The sequence below is a fragment of the Castor canadensis genome, chromosome 12, assembly GCF_047511655.1.
Source record: "Castor canadensis chromosome 12, mCasCan1.hap1v2, whole genome shotgun sequence".
Taxonomy (NCBI): domain Eukaryota; kingdom Metazoa; phylum Chordata; class Mammalia; order Rodentia; family Castoridae; genus Castor; species Castor canadensis.
In genome coordinates, this window is record NC_133397.1 from 41,734,594 (window position 1) to 41,749,734 (window position 15,141).

The following is a 15,141-nucleotide window of genomic DNA, read 5'->3' on the forward strand; positions in this document are numbered from 1 at the left end:
AAGAGTTAATATACAAATAAATAATATAACTCCAACTAGTGGCAAATTATAAAAAAGAGAATAAAGCAGGATTACAGGATAGAGTGACAGGGGCTTTCTTTATCTAGGGTGGCCCAGGAGGGCCTCCACGAGGAGGCAACATTTGAGCTGAGATTAAAAAAAAGATGAAGGGATAAAGGAGAATGATGGAGGGGGTGAATTCAACTATGATGTATTGTAAGAACTTTTGTAAATGTCACAGTGTATCCCCAGTACCACAATAATAGGATAATAAAAAAAAAATGTAAAAAAAGAGATGAAGGATAGATAGATGGTTTGGCTCAACTGGGTTACTAGTTTATAATCTAGTTTGTTTCAGTTAGGAGAGACAATTTTGAGTGTGTTAGGAACCTCAGGTAGAGCAGTGGCTGTGTATGTGGCACTTGGGGACATAGTGAATCACACGTCTAACCAGATCTATAAATGTCTTAACATACATTCTGTATATGAAATTAAGAATGAATGTACATTTTAGAAGCATATTCAAAATAAAAGTGATGGTGAAACCTATGACTTAGAGAGTTGCACATCTGACCCTGGAGGGAAGGATTGGTGGGGGGTGATCCATAAGACAACAGAGTACTCCCCTGCTGAGCTGGGAGAGTGAAGGGACTGTCCATGTCCACAGGGTGAGGTGGGCCCTGACCTTGCTTCGTGTATAAATAGGACTGAAGAGGTGTCGGTGTTGTGTTGCATCTGCTAATGTTGCCTGTGTTTTGCTTTGCATAACAGGTTGAAATAGAAAAGAAATGGATTAAAATTGATGGAGAAGATCCAGATAAAGCCAGTGGCTGTGTGACTCAGTAGGAGTAGCAAGTGTAAACGAGGACAACCCAGTATAAATTGTACAACTTACAGACCAACTTCAAGCTGTCACATGGTGGAAATGACTTCTGTGTAGTAGGTTTGGGACATGTCCCGTGGTTGTGTTTAGAGAAGTGTAGGTCTAAAACCAGACCATCTGTATTGTATGCTTTTGATATGTTTTTGCCCCAAGGGTTTGATCTAAAAAAACGTGTCTAGAATTTGTGTGATATTTTGCTTCCTGTTGAAACTCAAAGGCACTGTTATCTGATGTGTGACCTGGCAGCCAGTTTGGCTGAAGGGGTTTTGATTTTTGATTGCTTTATGGCTTCATTTTGTACTCTGGGTTACTGTACTGTATTTATTATCCCTCAGTTCCCATCTCTTCTTGCTGTGTTAGGACCTGGACCACAAGGAAAGGCAACCAAAGGAGACATAAACCAAAATGTTTAATTTCCCCTCCTGCTCGTCTCTGAAATGTGGTGATGTAATGATGCTGAAACCACAGGGTAACCTGGGGATTTGGAAGTATGTGTGGTTTTGAATTATTTAGATTCCTGTCCTCTGACCACATTGTTAAAGTAACCGTTGGTTGCACTTGGTACCTGCCTTCCTCCCACCGTATTATCATTTTCAAAGTACATAGTATTGCTATAAAGACTCTTTCTATTGATACACAGATTTTAATTCAAGTCACTCAGACATGGTGCCTTGTGGTTGGTGGGATTCCTTCCAAAACGGAATCAGAGTATTGGATATGAGTTAAAATATTTATGTATACATTAAAGATGAATTTTTAAAGCTCATGAATATTATTTTCTAAAAGTTAAGATTCTAAGAATGTATTTTGATAAAGTATTACTTGCAATTAACATGAGCCTCTCGAGTAGAAGTCTAAATCATATTATGATTATTTTGTGCTAGTGCCACCATATGCATTTCATGCTAATTCTGCTGAGTTTAGAGTATTTTTCTTTAAAAGATGACTAAAGTGAGAGACACTTGAGTATTTTACCTAGATTTCTAATAGAAGACATTTCTTCTATTTTTCCAAGTCATAAAAATGACTATAATAGCTCAGTTTCTAGTGAAAAACCAATGGTATTAGCTGTTATAATTCTACTTATAATTTCCTTTTAGGATTGATAGTGATAGATCAGAATTTTAAATTTATGAAATCTATGTTCTGAGTATTTTCTCATCTGAAAAACAAACTCTTCCATGGAGTATTAATATACCTTCAATTTATGTCGAATCTTAAGTATAATTGGGAGACATTTACTGTATTTGTTTTGAGTCAAAACTGATATTATGTTCTTCCAAACAACATTTATTTGTTGGCTTACAGAGTTTTTTTATACGTTTAATTTAATATTGTACTGTGTTCATTTTCATCTATTCAAATAACAGATTACAACAAACATTTATAATGGTCTGTATCAACCAGCAGATTTTATTGCTTTTCATTTTTTTACTGCAAAAACACAGAATACAAAAGTCAATGGCAAAAAATTGAATTGATATTGCTCTTTTAATTTTGCTTGATGCATTGCTCATAATATCATATGTTAGAGACTCACTGTTGATATGTAGGAGGGCAAATCAGTGAGTGTGTGTGTATGATTTTTAAAAATCCCACCATCTTTCCTTGTCATCTGGCATGAGCACACTCTGACTTCAATCTGCTCTGAAGAAATAGGGAGATGGGCCAGATTTGAAGCTGTACTACTATCCCAGGAGTTAGCTGGGTTAATTACTGCCATTCCTCTCTAAGCATTTTTTCTGGCATCCTGCCCATAAGGAACTCACAGTCTGATTCAGATGAGCCTAATGAATATTTACACCTTCAAAGAACTTTAGCAAAGGGTTCAGTTAGTCAGCTCTCATGCTTCACAGGTTGACTAGTATCTGTGGGTACCTCACCATTAGGGTCATTTACTCACAAGCCACCCAGCCTTCAGGGGCACCTCAAGATTCAGTGCTGAGAACACAGTAACAAAAGACTGACTGAAGCCCAAATTGAGTTTCTGCAGTAATGCAAAGGTTGATAGCATTAACAGTGGGGTGCTATCGTGTAACTGTTAATTTGCACATCTATTAGGACTTTAAATATTCATTACCTAGTGTGAAATTAACATTTTGTGTAGGGACAGAGGCTTTTTAATACAATTTTTCTGACCTTAGAAATGGAGGTCAACTGTGACTACTGAGCTCTAAGTGAAAAATCAAGTCAGGTCCATTTACATTTACTAAGTAAGAAGCAGAATCTCCTTTGCCAGAAAGTAAACCATGAGCTTCAAAATCCTCTGCTTTTGAGGTAGGCAGGAAGGGAGTAAGGAAGAAACACTTTTTTTTTTTTTTAAAGCATTTTAACTCAGCTCACTTCTTATGAGACCAACCATTTTGGAATCAGTTGTTTGACTGACACCATGGCCATTCTTCTGTCATTGCTATGGTCTAGTCACCTCACTAATCACGGGGTCATATTAACTGTAAATGAATCCATGAGCTGATTATTGCATGATCATCTGTGTTTGAGAACATTTCCTTTTGCTATGGGAATCAACAACAGTTTATTCATGAAACAAGGTATGAAGAAGGATACTTTCCAGCACATAAAGGCTAGAATTTTGACCTGATATATATATTACAGTTCTAGGATTTTAGTTCCCTTCATTGAGGAGGTTACAATACAGCCCTCTTTCTTAAAAGTTCAGCTAGAAGACCTTCCTTAACCACGAGTACTGTAATGTTTTACTCAAAATATAACTTTGTGTCCTATCAATACAAACATAAAACAGATTGAGCCTTAATAATCATGTAACAAAGTATTTTGTAGATTGCATATTGATTTTTCTAAAATTAAAGATGTATTTCAAATAATTCTTGCTGTGCTATGGACTTCTTCTTTTGCAAGGCCTGAGGCTATTTTTTAAAAGTGTGAAATCTATGTCAAATAGCCTTAAACAGTTGACGCTCTTTTGTCAGGTATATGTGCACAACCTCACTATTAAGGAGTCATTAAACATGGAATCTGATATATTCTGGAAAAACTACACTATCAAACTAATTGATAATATTATGAAGAATGATTTTGAAAGAGATGATGTAATCACAACTCATAAAGACATGAAATGAGTATGCCTGAAAGACTATTCAACTCATTAACTAATGGTGGTATTGCTAATAACTGGGAACATTCAGAGCATTCAGAATGCTCTGAATTGAGGGAATTCTGAAGTGAATTTGCAGATAGATGCAGGATGGGTCTAAGTCATTCACAGTGCAATACTCAATAATTCTTATCCTGACACAATTTCCATTTCTGTGGACAAGAATCATGTACATTAATATTTGATTTATGCAATTTTCCGATTTGTAAAATAATTTAAGGACAACAAAAGGTGTGGGGAACCTGGGTAAATGAGGTGGATAAGGCTTAAAGTCTTTCACCATTTTTTTCTGATAGTAGCGCAAACCTTGTCCATGGGAGAATGGAATTGCATGACATCAGTAACTTGTATAGTAGTACTGTATAAATCATGTACATTTAGAAGCAAAACTTTTAAAATCTAGAAAACTTTTTACACAACTGTGTAGAATGTATTTCAGATACATTCTGTAGGAGGTGGGATGTGTGGGGCTGGGGAGGCCATAATAGACATGAAGGTAAATCAGTGCTGATAAAAAGCCAACCTAATGAAACCAACCTCTCCATCCTTCATTTAATAAGAAAACTGACATTTGCCAAATTAATATTTTATTTAGCTATTAAAGCTAATATTTCAAAACTCTTATCAGCCCTTCGTAGAGGCCAAAACCTTACGTACTGTTTTAGCTACTCTGGTAGTAACAAGGCTTGGCAATAGTTCTTCAGAAACATCAAAAGAATTAAGTGGCATAAACCAATCTTCAGAACTACAGTCTGCAAATCTCCATCAGTCAATTCTTCCATGTGTTTTCTTCCAACTTCATCTAGACTTCCCACCTACTTTATGCAGACACACATGATTTCTTTGTCATCTCTCCATTCCCTGCAGCTACCCCATTCCAAGGACCTTTTGGGCCTTACTCAGGAGTCTAGAGTGTAGGGGTATGTGTATTTCGGTGGAATACTGGCAATTGCCAGTATATATGCTTCTTGGTGGGAATTTCATGAGGTCAACCTAATTACCTGCAAATTTTTCTGGGTTATATGAAATAAGGATATTCTTTTTATAAATTCCTGCCTAGAACTGACATAGAAATATGAGTTTGACTCCAGTTGATTTTGTGTGGGGAGGAGGGGGACAGGGATCGAACCTAGGACGTTGCACATACTAGGCAAGCACTCCCACCACAGGTATATCTCCAGTCCATAGGTAATTTTTAAAGTAAGGTAGTTAAAGTAAGATCAGAAGCAAATAGTTGAGTTACAAAAAAATACCATGGATAAAGCTGAAGGTAATAACTGTGCCTTTAAAAGTATTTTCTACCAGAAAAAGAATTGCCCCATGTTTTGAAAAATTAAGTTTATGCCCAAGAAGAATTCCTGAAGAAGAGCTGCAAGTGACTGTTTCACGAAGATTGAGGCTTGATACTTCCCCTTCATGCATCTGCACCAGCACAGACTTCCAGACCCCAAAAGGAAATACAGTTCATGAAAGGAATATGATTATGTGTGTGTTGACATTTTCCTGAGAAGCCCCTTTTGTTCTACCCAGAATTACTGTGAAGCCTTTGGAACGGTAGGACATAATTCTGAGTGAGGTTAGCCAGGCCCAAAAGATGAAAAATCATATGTTCTCTCTCATATTCGGACATTAGATCAAGGGCAAACAACAAGGGGATTGCACTTTTATCACATGATAAAGAAAGAGCATACAAGGGAGGGGTGAGGATAGGTAAGACACCCAAAAAACTAGATAGCATTTGTTGCCCTCAACACAGAGAAACTAAAGCAGATACTTTAAAGCGACTGAGGCCAATAGGAGAAGGGAACCAGGGACTAGAGAAAAGATTAGTTTGAGAAGAATTAACTTAGAAGGTAACACACATGCACAGGAAATCAATGCGAGTCAACTCCCTGTATAGCTATCCTTATCTCAACTAGCAAAAACCCTTGTTCCTTCCTATTATTGCTTATACTCTCTCTACAACAAAATTAGAGATAAGGGCAGAATAGTTTCTGCCTGATAGCGAGGGGGTGGGGGGGAGAGGGAAGGGGCGGGGGGAAAGAGAGTTTGCGGGGGGAAAGGGGGAGAAATGACCCAAACATTGTATGCATATATGAATAAAAGGAAAAAAAATGTAATTTGTAATACACCCTTGAAACAGAAGAGGGCGATATCAGGCAAGTTGCTGCTTACTCAGAAGCAGAAACATAAGCATTTGAATTTGATGGTGCTTGTATTTTGATTAATAAAAGATCTTGAGGGCATTTTATAAAACATTTCAAAGCGTTGTGAGTCCAGTGGAGTATAATTAAAATTAATGCAGCAGACAAACTCTTTAAAGTATTCTTAATGCCTTGTCTAAAATGCTGTTGAATACAATTTTACACATCCCAAAGATTTAAATACTATGCTTATCTATAAATATTTCTCACTATTACAGAGACAGAAAATAGGTCTTCTTTCTTCACATATTTCAAATGAATGTTTTCTAATGAGTTAATAAACTCTAATCCTTAAAAAGATTTCTAAAATATTAGAATTAATCCATTTTGTTTTGGCAAGTCTCAAGGTCAATGTGGCTTCTAAAAATTAACTGCAGCCCAGGATTGTACTTTCAGATTCACTGGTAAGAACAAGGAAATATGTGCTTGCAGAAGAATATTCCATGCTACCTTAACTCAGGGACAAACCTTTACTCTTTCAGTCCTTCGAAAACAACAATGAGCTCTCTTTTATGTTCAGAAATCTTTAAGAGTGAGAGCTGGTGTGGTAGTCCACATCTGTAATGCCAGCACTTGGGAGTCTCAGGACAGCTTGGGTTACACTAGACAGTGAGACCCTATCTCACAGATAAGAGAGAGAGAGAGAGAGCACTCTGGATGGGTATTGCCATTCCTTTGTAAAGCCTATAGAACTTTCTGTTTCTAAAAATCTTATGTCATCAGTAAGTCTATGAGCGTAGTAAGCAGGTGTGTTCAACACTCTGAAGTGCAGAGGGTTGCTTAAGGCACCTTCTACCACATTTGCCACTTTGGATAACTTCACAATACTCTGTATGCTGTTTCAGTTGATGATCATCTCAATGTTTGTTTAGTACTTACTATGTGTCTACATTTTTCTAGGCACTGGGGATAACCAATCACAAAAACAGCTAATTTCTGCTCACCCAGAGGGTATATAATAGTGGAGGAAGTCAGACAATAAAGTCATTTGTGATCATGGCTATGCAGAAAAATAAAGCAGGGTAAGGTGGCAAAGAGTGGCAGGACAACCCAGAAGAGACATGAAAGAAATGGAGGAGCCAACCAAATCCAGTTGGGAGGAGTAAGTCCAGCAGAGGGCACTGCTGATGCAAGCTTATCGTGTCAGAGGAACAAGGCTGCAGCATAAATGAGGAGGGAGGACTGGGGAGAAGATCAGAGAGGCTGAGAACTGGTGGGGGAGGGAATCAGGTAGGGCTTTGTAGGCCTTCAGAGAACTTCAGGTTTTATTCAATGAGATGGGAACCCCTAGAAGGTTTTGCTTAGAGGAGTGACATGAAGTTTATTACAGGTTAATATGAGTCTGTGGTCACAGAAGAGCAGGGCAATGACAGGAGACTGTTGCAATAACACAGGTTTCTTAGCTCATTCATGTGGCTATAACAAAATACCACAGATTGGGTAGTTTATTAACAACACAAATTTATTTGTCACAGTTCTGGAGGTTGGGAAATCCAAGATCAAGATATCAGCACATTTAATGTCTGGTAAGGGTCTGTTTCTCATAGATGGTGCCTTCTTGCTGTGCCTAAGGGCTCCCTCTAGACTCTTGTAAAGAATACTAATCTCATTCCTAAGGGTGGGGACTTCATAACCTAATCACCTCCCCAAAGCCCCAACTTTTTATTTATTTATTTATTTATTTTATTTATATGTGCATACAATGTTTGGGTCATTTCTCCCCCCTTCCCCCTCCAACCTCTCTTCCCCCCCCCCCCCGCCCCCTCCTTCTCTCCCCCTACCCCCCTCGCTACCAGGCAGAAACTATTTTGCCCTTACCTCTAATTTTATTGAAGAGAGAGTATAAGCAATAATAGGAAGGAACAGGGTTTTTGCTAGTTGAGATAAGGATAACTATACAGGGAGTTTACTCGCATTGCTTTCCTGTACATATGTTTTACATTCTAAATTAATTCTTCTCAAACTGACCTTTTCTCTAGTTCCTGGTCCCCTTCTCCTATTAAGGCCCAACTTTTAAAGCCATCAATTTGCAGGTTAGATTTGAACATGTGAAATTTGGGGAGATACAATCATTTAGACCATAACATCAGATGAGAAGTGATGGTGACTAGGAGTGTTGATGGGAGATGAAAAGCGGTTGGACTTAGAACATATTTTAAATGAAGAAAAGTGTGTGCTGATGGGTTGGATGTGGGGTATGAGGGAAAGAAGGGATCCAAAGATGAATCCTAGATTTTTGGCCTGAGCAACTAAGGAATGGAGCTGGTCTTCCATGGGGAAGGGAAGACTGTTGCAGGAGCAAGACTAGGGGAGGAAGGTTAGAATTCGTGCACGGACGTGTCAACTTTAAGATGCCTAGAGACAAGTAGTAACTGGATGTAGATGGCAGGGAAGAGGCTGGGCTAGAGAGCCACTTTGGAGACATCAGTATTTGAGCTACAGGACTGACTGGGCTCAACTGACAGTGAATGTAAAGAATAGAAGTGGTTTTGAGATTTGAGCCCCTGGGCTTTCTAAAGTTTAAAGATCAGGGAAATGAGGACAATACACTGAAGGAGAGTCAAGAAGAGTAGCTGGGGTAGAAGAAATAAGAGAATGGTCATGTGAGAAATGACATAATCAGCTGCCTCAAATGTGCAGATAGGGTAAAATGAGGACTAAGAATTGACCTCTGAACTTAGCAACATGGAAACTGGTCATTTGGACAGAAATAGTGTCATTGGAATGAAGAAAAGCCAAGTCAAATAGGTGGAGAGCCAGTGAGGAGGTGCTCTGGCAGGAAGGTAAAACTTCTTTCTGCACTGTTAGTTTCTGTGGCTGCTCTAAGAATTAAGCTGACCTAAAACAGATTAATAGGAGAAAAGCATACACATGTTTTTACATGTACATGGAGTCTGTAAATGGAAAATAAAGACCCTAAGAAATCATTAGGCCACAAAACTTATGTGCCCTTCACACAAAGAACAATAAACTCTGGTGATATTATAAGACAAAAGGGCTTGGGTTATGGGCATGCTAAATTGTGGGCCTGTAACTAAGAAATATATGGGGAACTTAAGGAAAGGTAAAGGTTATTTCAGTAGATTGGTTTGCATGGGTCTTTTGACATTGCCTCTCACTTTCTGTGATAAGAATGTTCTCCTCCTAGGGTGGGAGGCACCTTGCGTATGGGAAATTTTATGACCTGCTTTTAGGTAGAAAGGAAGAGGAGGTATAGGTCCTGCACCTACTGTTCTCAAATGTCGTTAGCTTAAAATAATCAGTATACCAAAGTAGCATATTTTGGCATTTAAAAAAAAACTTTTATTGTTTTATTATTCATATGTGCATACAATGCTTGGGTCATTTCTCCCCCCTGCCCCCGCCCCCTCCCTTACCACCCACTCCACCCCTTCTTTCTCCCCCCACCCCCTTGATACCTGGCAGAAACTATTTTGCCCTTATCTCTAATTTTGTTGTAGAGAGAGTATAAGCAATAATAGGAAGGAACAAGGGTTTTTGCTGGTTGAGATAAGGATAGCTATACAGGGACTTGACTCACATTAATTTCCTGTGCATGTGTGTTACCTTCTAGGTTAATTCTTCTTGATCTAACCTTTTCTCTAGTTCACGGTCCCCTATTCCTATTGGCCTCAGGTGCTTTTAAGGTATCTGCTTTAGTTTCTCTGCGTTGAGGGCAACAAATGCTAGCTAACTTTTTAGGTGTCTTACCTATCCTCATATCTCCCTTGAGTGCTCTCGCTTTTATCTTGTGATCAAAGTTCAATCCCCTTGTTGTGTTTGCCCTTGATCTAATGTCCGCACTTGAGGGAGAACATACGATTTTTGGTCTTTTGGGCCAGGCTAACCTCACTCAGAATGATGTTCTCCAATTCCATCCATTGACCAACAAATGATAACATTTCGTTCTTCATGGCTGCATAAAATCCATTGTGTATAAATACCACATTTTCTTGATCCATTCATCAGTAGTGGGGCATCTTGCCTGTTTCCAAAACTTGGCTATTGTGAACAGTGCCACAATAAACATGGGTGTGCAGGTGCCTCTGGAGTAACCTGTGTCACAATCTTTTGGGTATATCCCCAAGAGTGGTATTGCTGGATCAAATGGTAGATCAATGTTTAGCTTTTTAAGTAGCCTCCAAATTTTTTTCCAGAGTGGTTGTACTAGTTTACATTCCCACCAACAGTGTATGAGGGTTCCTTTTTCCCCGCATCCTCACCAACACCTGTTGTTGGTGGTGTTGCTGATGATGGCTATTCTAACAGGGGTGAGGTGGAATCTTAGTGTGGTTTTAATTTGCATTTCCTTTATTGCTAGAGATGGTGAGCATTTTTTCATGTGTTTTTTGGCCATTTGAATTTCTTCTTTTGAGGAAGTTCTGCTTAGTTCACTTGCCCATTTCTTTACTGGTTCATTAGTTTTGGGAGAATTTAGTTTTTAAAATTCCCTATATATTCTGGTTATCAGTCTTTGTCTGATGTGTAGCTGGCAAATATTTTCTCCCACTCTGTAGGTGTTCTCTTCAGTTTAGAGACCATTTCTTTTGATGAGCAGAAGCTTTTTAGTTTTATGAAGTCCTATTTATCTATGCTATCTCTTAGTTGCTGTGCTGCTGGGGTTTCGTTGAGAAAGTTCTTACCTATACCTACTAATTCCAGAGTATTTCCTACTCTTTCCTGTATCAACTTTAGAGTTTTTGGTCTGATATTAAGATCCTTGAATTAATATTGGTATAGGGTGATATACATGGATCTAGTTTCAATTTTTTGCAGACTGCTAACCAGTTTTCCCAGCAGTTTTTGTTGAAGACAAATATTTTTTAATATTTTTAGCGCCTTTGTCAAAGACAAGTTGGTTATAGTTGTGTGGCTTCATATCTGGGTCCTCTATTCTGTTCCACTGGTCTTCATGTCTGTTTTTGTGCCAGTACCATGCTGTTTTTATTGTTATTGCTTTGTAATATAGTTTGAAGTCAGGTATTGTGATACCTCCAGCATTGTTCTTTTGACTGAGTATTGCCTTGGCTATTCATGGTCTCTTGTGTTTCCATATAAATTTAACGGTACATTTTTCAATGTCTTTAATGAATGTCATTGGAATTTTGATGGGAATTGCATTAAACATGTAGATTACTTTTGGGAGTATCGACATTTTTACTATGTTGATTCTACCAATCCATGAGCATGGGAGATCTCTCCACTTTCTATAGTCTTCCTCAATCTCTTTCTTCAGAAGTGTATAGTTTTCCTTGTAGAGGTCTTTCACATCTTTTGTTAGGTTTACACCTAGGTATTTGATTTTTTTTGAGGCTATTGTAAATGGAATTGTTTTCATACATTCTTTTTCAGTTTGCTCATTGTTCGTGTATAGAAATGCTAATGATTTTTCTATGTTGATTTTATATCCTGCTACATTGCTGTAGCTATTGATGATGTCTAGAAGCTTCTGAGTAGAGTTTTTTGGGTCTTTAAGGTATAGGATCATGTCGTCTGCAAATAGGGATATTTTGACAGTTTCTTTACCTATTTGTATTCCTTTTATTCCTTCCTAATTGCTCTGGCTAGGAATTCCAGTACTATGTTGAATAGGAGTGGAGATAGTGGGCATCCTTGTCTGGTTCCTGATTTTAGAGGGAATGGTTTTAATTTTTCTCTGTTAAGTATAATGCTGGCTGTAGGTTTGTCATATATAGCTTTTATAATGTTGAGGAATTTTCCTTCTATTCCTAGTTTTCTTAGAGCTTTTATCATGAAATGATGTTGGATCTTATCAAAGGCTTTTTCTGCATTTATTGAGAAGATCAAGTGGTTTTTGTCTTTGCTTCTGTTAATGTGGTTTATTACGTTTATGGATTTTCATATGTTGAACCACCCCTGCATTCCTGGGATGAAGCCTACTTGGTCATGGTGAATAATCTTTTTGATGTGTTGTTGAATTTGGTTTGCCATTATTTTGTTTAGGATTTTTGCATCAATGTTCATTAAGGAGATTGGCCTACAGTTCTCCTTTTTGGAGGTGTCTTTGCCTGGTTTTGGGATAAGTGTAATACTGGCTTCATAAAATGTGTTAGGCAGTTTTCCTTCCCTTTCTGTTTCGTGGAACAGTTTAAAGAGGGTTGGTATCAGTTCTTTTTTAAAGGTCTGATACAATTCAGCAGAGAATCCATCATGTCCTGGACTTTTCTTTTTGGGGAGACTCTTGATTGCTGCTTCAATTTCATTTTGTGTTATAGATCTATTCAGGTGATTAATTTCCTCTTGGTTCAGTTTTGGATGATCATATGTATCTAGAAATCTGTCCATTTCTTTAAGATTTTCAAATTTATTTGAATATAGGTTCTCAAAGTAGTCTCTGATGATTTCCTGGACTTTCCTGGTGTTTGTTGTTATCTCCCCTTTTGCATGGTCCTGATTCTACTAATTTGGGTTTTTTCTCTCCTCATTTTAGTCAGGTTTGCCAGGGGTCTATCGATCTTGTTTATTTTTTCAAAGAACCAACTTTTTGTTTCATTAATTCTTTGTATGGTTTTTTTGGTTTCTATTTCGTTGATTTCAGCTCTTATTTTTATTATTTCTCTCCTTCTATTTGTTTTAGGATTTGCTTGTTCTTGTATTTCTCGGAGTTTGAGATGTATCATTAGGTCATTGATTTGGGATCTTTCAGTCTTTTTAATATATGCACTCATGGCTATAAACTTTCCTCTCTGGACTGTTTTGGCATGTTTTGAACCCCTTAAGTTCTTTTGAGGAGTTCTCTTGTAAATGTGAACATTGGGACAGTAGCTGGTGAAGACACAATATTTAAAAATACCTACCAAAGCCCTAGTGAAAATCCAAGTCTTGTCCTTGTTTCTACAACTGTCTCTTTCTTCTTTATTATTATTTTTTATCTTATCAATATTGACTCACAATAATTGTTCCTTCTCTTCCTCATTGCCAATGCTTATAGAAAATGATTCCTTGTCATCTTTCAGCCCATGTCTATGAACCATGTGCTTTGGATGTGCCAGCTTGTATTTCTTCAAGATTTTTGTTGACTAGATGTATGATGTTGTAGTCATTACGTATTTCAAAATAAACTTACTGATTGCTTCAATCACTTCCTATTTTGCTTTAAAATCTTCTCTTGATTGAGCTTCACTGGGTCAATGTCATGTCATGGTTGTGCCGTAATCTTACTTCAAGTTTTGTTATTAGATTCAAAGTAATTTGAAGCAGTTGCTGGTTTTATAAATCTTGAGAATGCCTACAAGGTCCTGCAGGATTAAAAGACAGCACAACTATCAATTCATAGTTTTTATATCTACCTAACTGAACTTTGGTTCTTTGTTACAGTTTTTTTTTTTCTTTTCTTTTTTTTTTTTTGCTAATTTTATTTTATTTATTTATTTTTTTTTTTGATTTTTCTTTTATTATTCATATGTGCATACAAGGCTTGGGTCATTTCTCCCCCCTGCCCCCACCCCCTCCCTTACCACCCACTTCAGCCCCCTCCCTCTCCCCCCCAACCCCTCAATACCCAGCAGAAACTATTTTGCCCTTATCTCTAATTTTGTTGTAGAGAGAGTATAAGCAATAATAGGAAGGAACAAGGGGTTTTGCTGGTTGAGATAAGGATAGCTATACAGGGCATTGACTCACATTGATTTCCTGTGAGTGTGTGTTACCTTCTAGGTTAATTCTTTTTGATCTAACCTTTTCTCTAGTTCCTGGTCCCCTTTTCCTATTGGCCTCAGTTGCTTTAAGGTATCTGCTTTAGTTTCTCTGCATTAAGGGCAACAAATGCTAGCTAGTTTTTTAGGTGTCTTACCTATCCTCACCCCTCCCTTGTGTGCTCTCGCTTTTATCATGTGTTCATAGTCCAATCCCCTTGTTGTGTTTGCCCTTGATCTAATGTCCACATATGAGGGAGAACATACGATTTTTGGTCTTTTGAGCCAGGCTAACCTCACTCAGAATGATGTTCTCCAATTCCATCCATTTACCAGCGAATGATAACATTTCGTTCTTCTTCATGGCTGCATAAAATTCCATTGTGTATAGATACCACATTTTCTTAATCCATTCGTCAGTGCTGGGGCATCTTGGCTGTTTCCATAACTTGGCTATTGTGAATAGTGCCGCAATAAACATGGATGTGCAGGTGCCTCTGGAGTAACAGTCTTTTGGGTATATCCCCAAGAGTGGTATTGCTGGATCAAATGGTAGATCGATGTCCAGCTTTTTAAGTAGCCTCCAAATTTTTTTCCAGAGTGGTTGTACTAGTCTACATTCCCACCAACAGTGTAAGAGGGTTCCTTTTCCCCCGCATCCTCGCCAACACCTGTTGTTGGTGGTGTTGCTGATGATGGCTATTCTAACAGGGGTGAGATGGAATCTTAGTGTGGTTTTAATTTGCATTTCCTTTATTGCTAGAGATGGTGAGCATTTTTTCATGTGTTTTCTGGCCATTTGAATTTCTTCTTTTGAGAAAGTTCTGTTTAGTTCACATGCCCATTTCTTTATTGGTTCATTAGTTTTGGGAGAATTTAGTTTTTTAAGTTCCCTGTATATTCTGGTTATCAGTCCTTTGTCTGATGTATAATTGGCAAATATTTTCTCCCACTCTGTGGGCATTCTCTTCAGTTTAGAGACCATTTCTTTTGATGAACAGAAGCTTTTTCGTTTTATGAGGTCCCATTTATCTATGCTATCTCTTAGTTGCTGTGCTGCTGGGGTTTCATTGAGAAAGTTCTTACCTATACCTACTAACTCCAGAGTATTTCCTACTCTTTCTTGTATCAACTTAAGAGTTTGGGGTCTGATATTAAGATCTTTGATCCATTTTGAGTTAATCTTGGTATAGGGTGATATACATGGATCTAGTTTCAGTTTTTTGCAGACTGCTAACCAGTTTTCCCAGCAGTTTTTGTTGAAGG

General features: G+C 37.9%; 1 protein-coding gene across 4 annotated transcripts in view; it reads left to right on the forward strand.

Moving 5' to 3' along the window:
• The window catches only part of Ston1 (stonin 1), a 49,374-nt gene extending 45,648 nt beyond the window's left edge, over positions 1-3,726 (forward strand). For all 4 annotated transcript variants that reach the window (XM_020176928.2, XM_074049647.1, XM_074049646.1 and 1 more), the window contains exon 4: positions 772-3,726. In XM_020176928.2, coding sequence (XP_020032517.2) covers positions 772-846 — 75 coding nt within the window. In that variant the 3' untranslated portion in view covers positions 847-3,726. The remainder of the gene's footprint in view (positions 1-771) is intronic.
• The last annotated feature ends 11,415 nt before the right edge of the window (positions 3,727-15,141 follow it).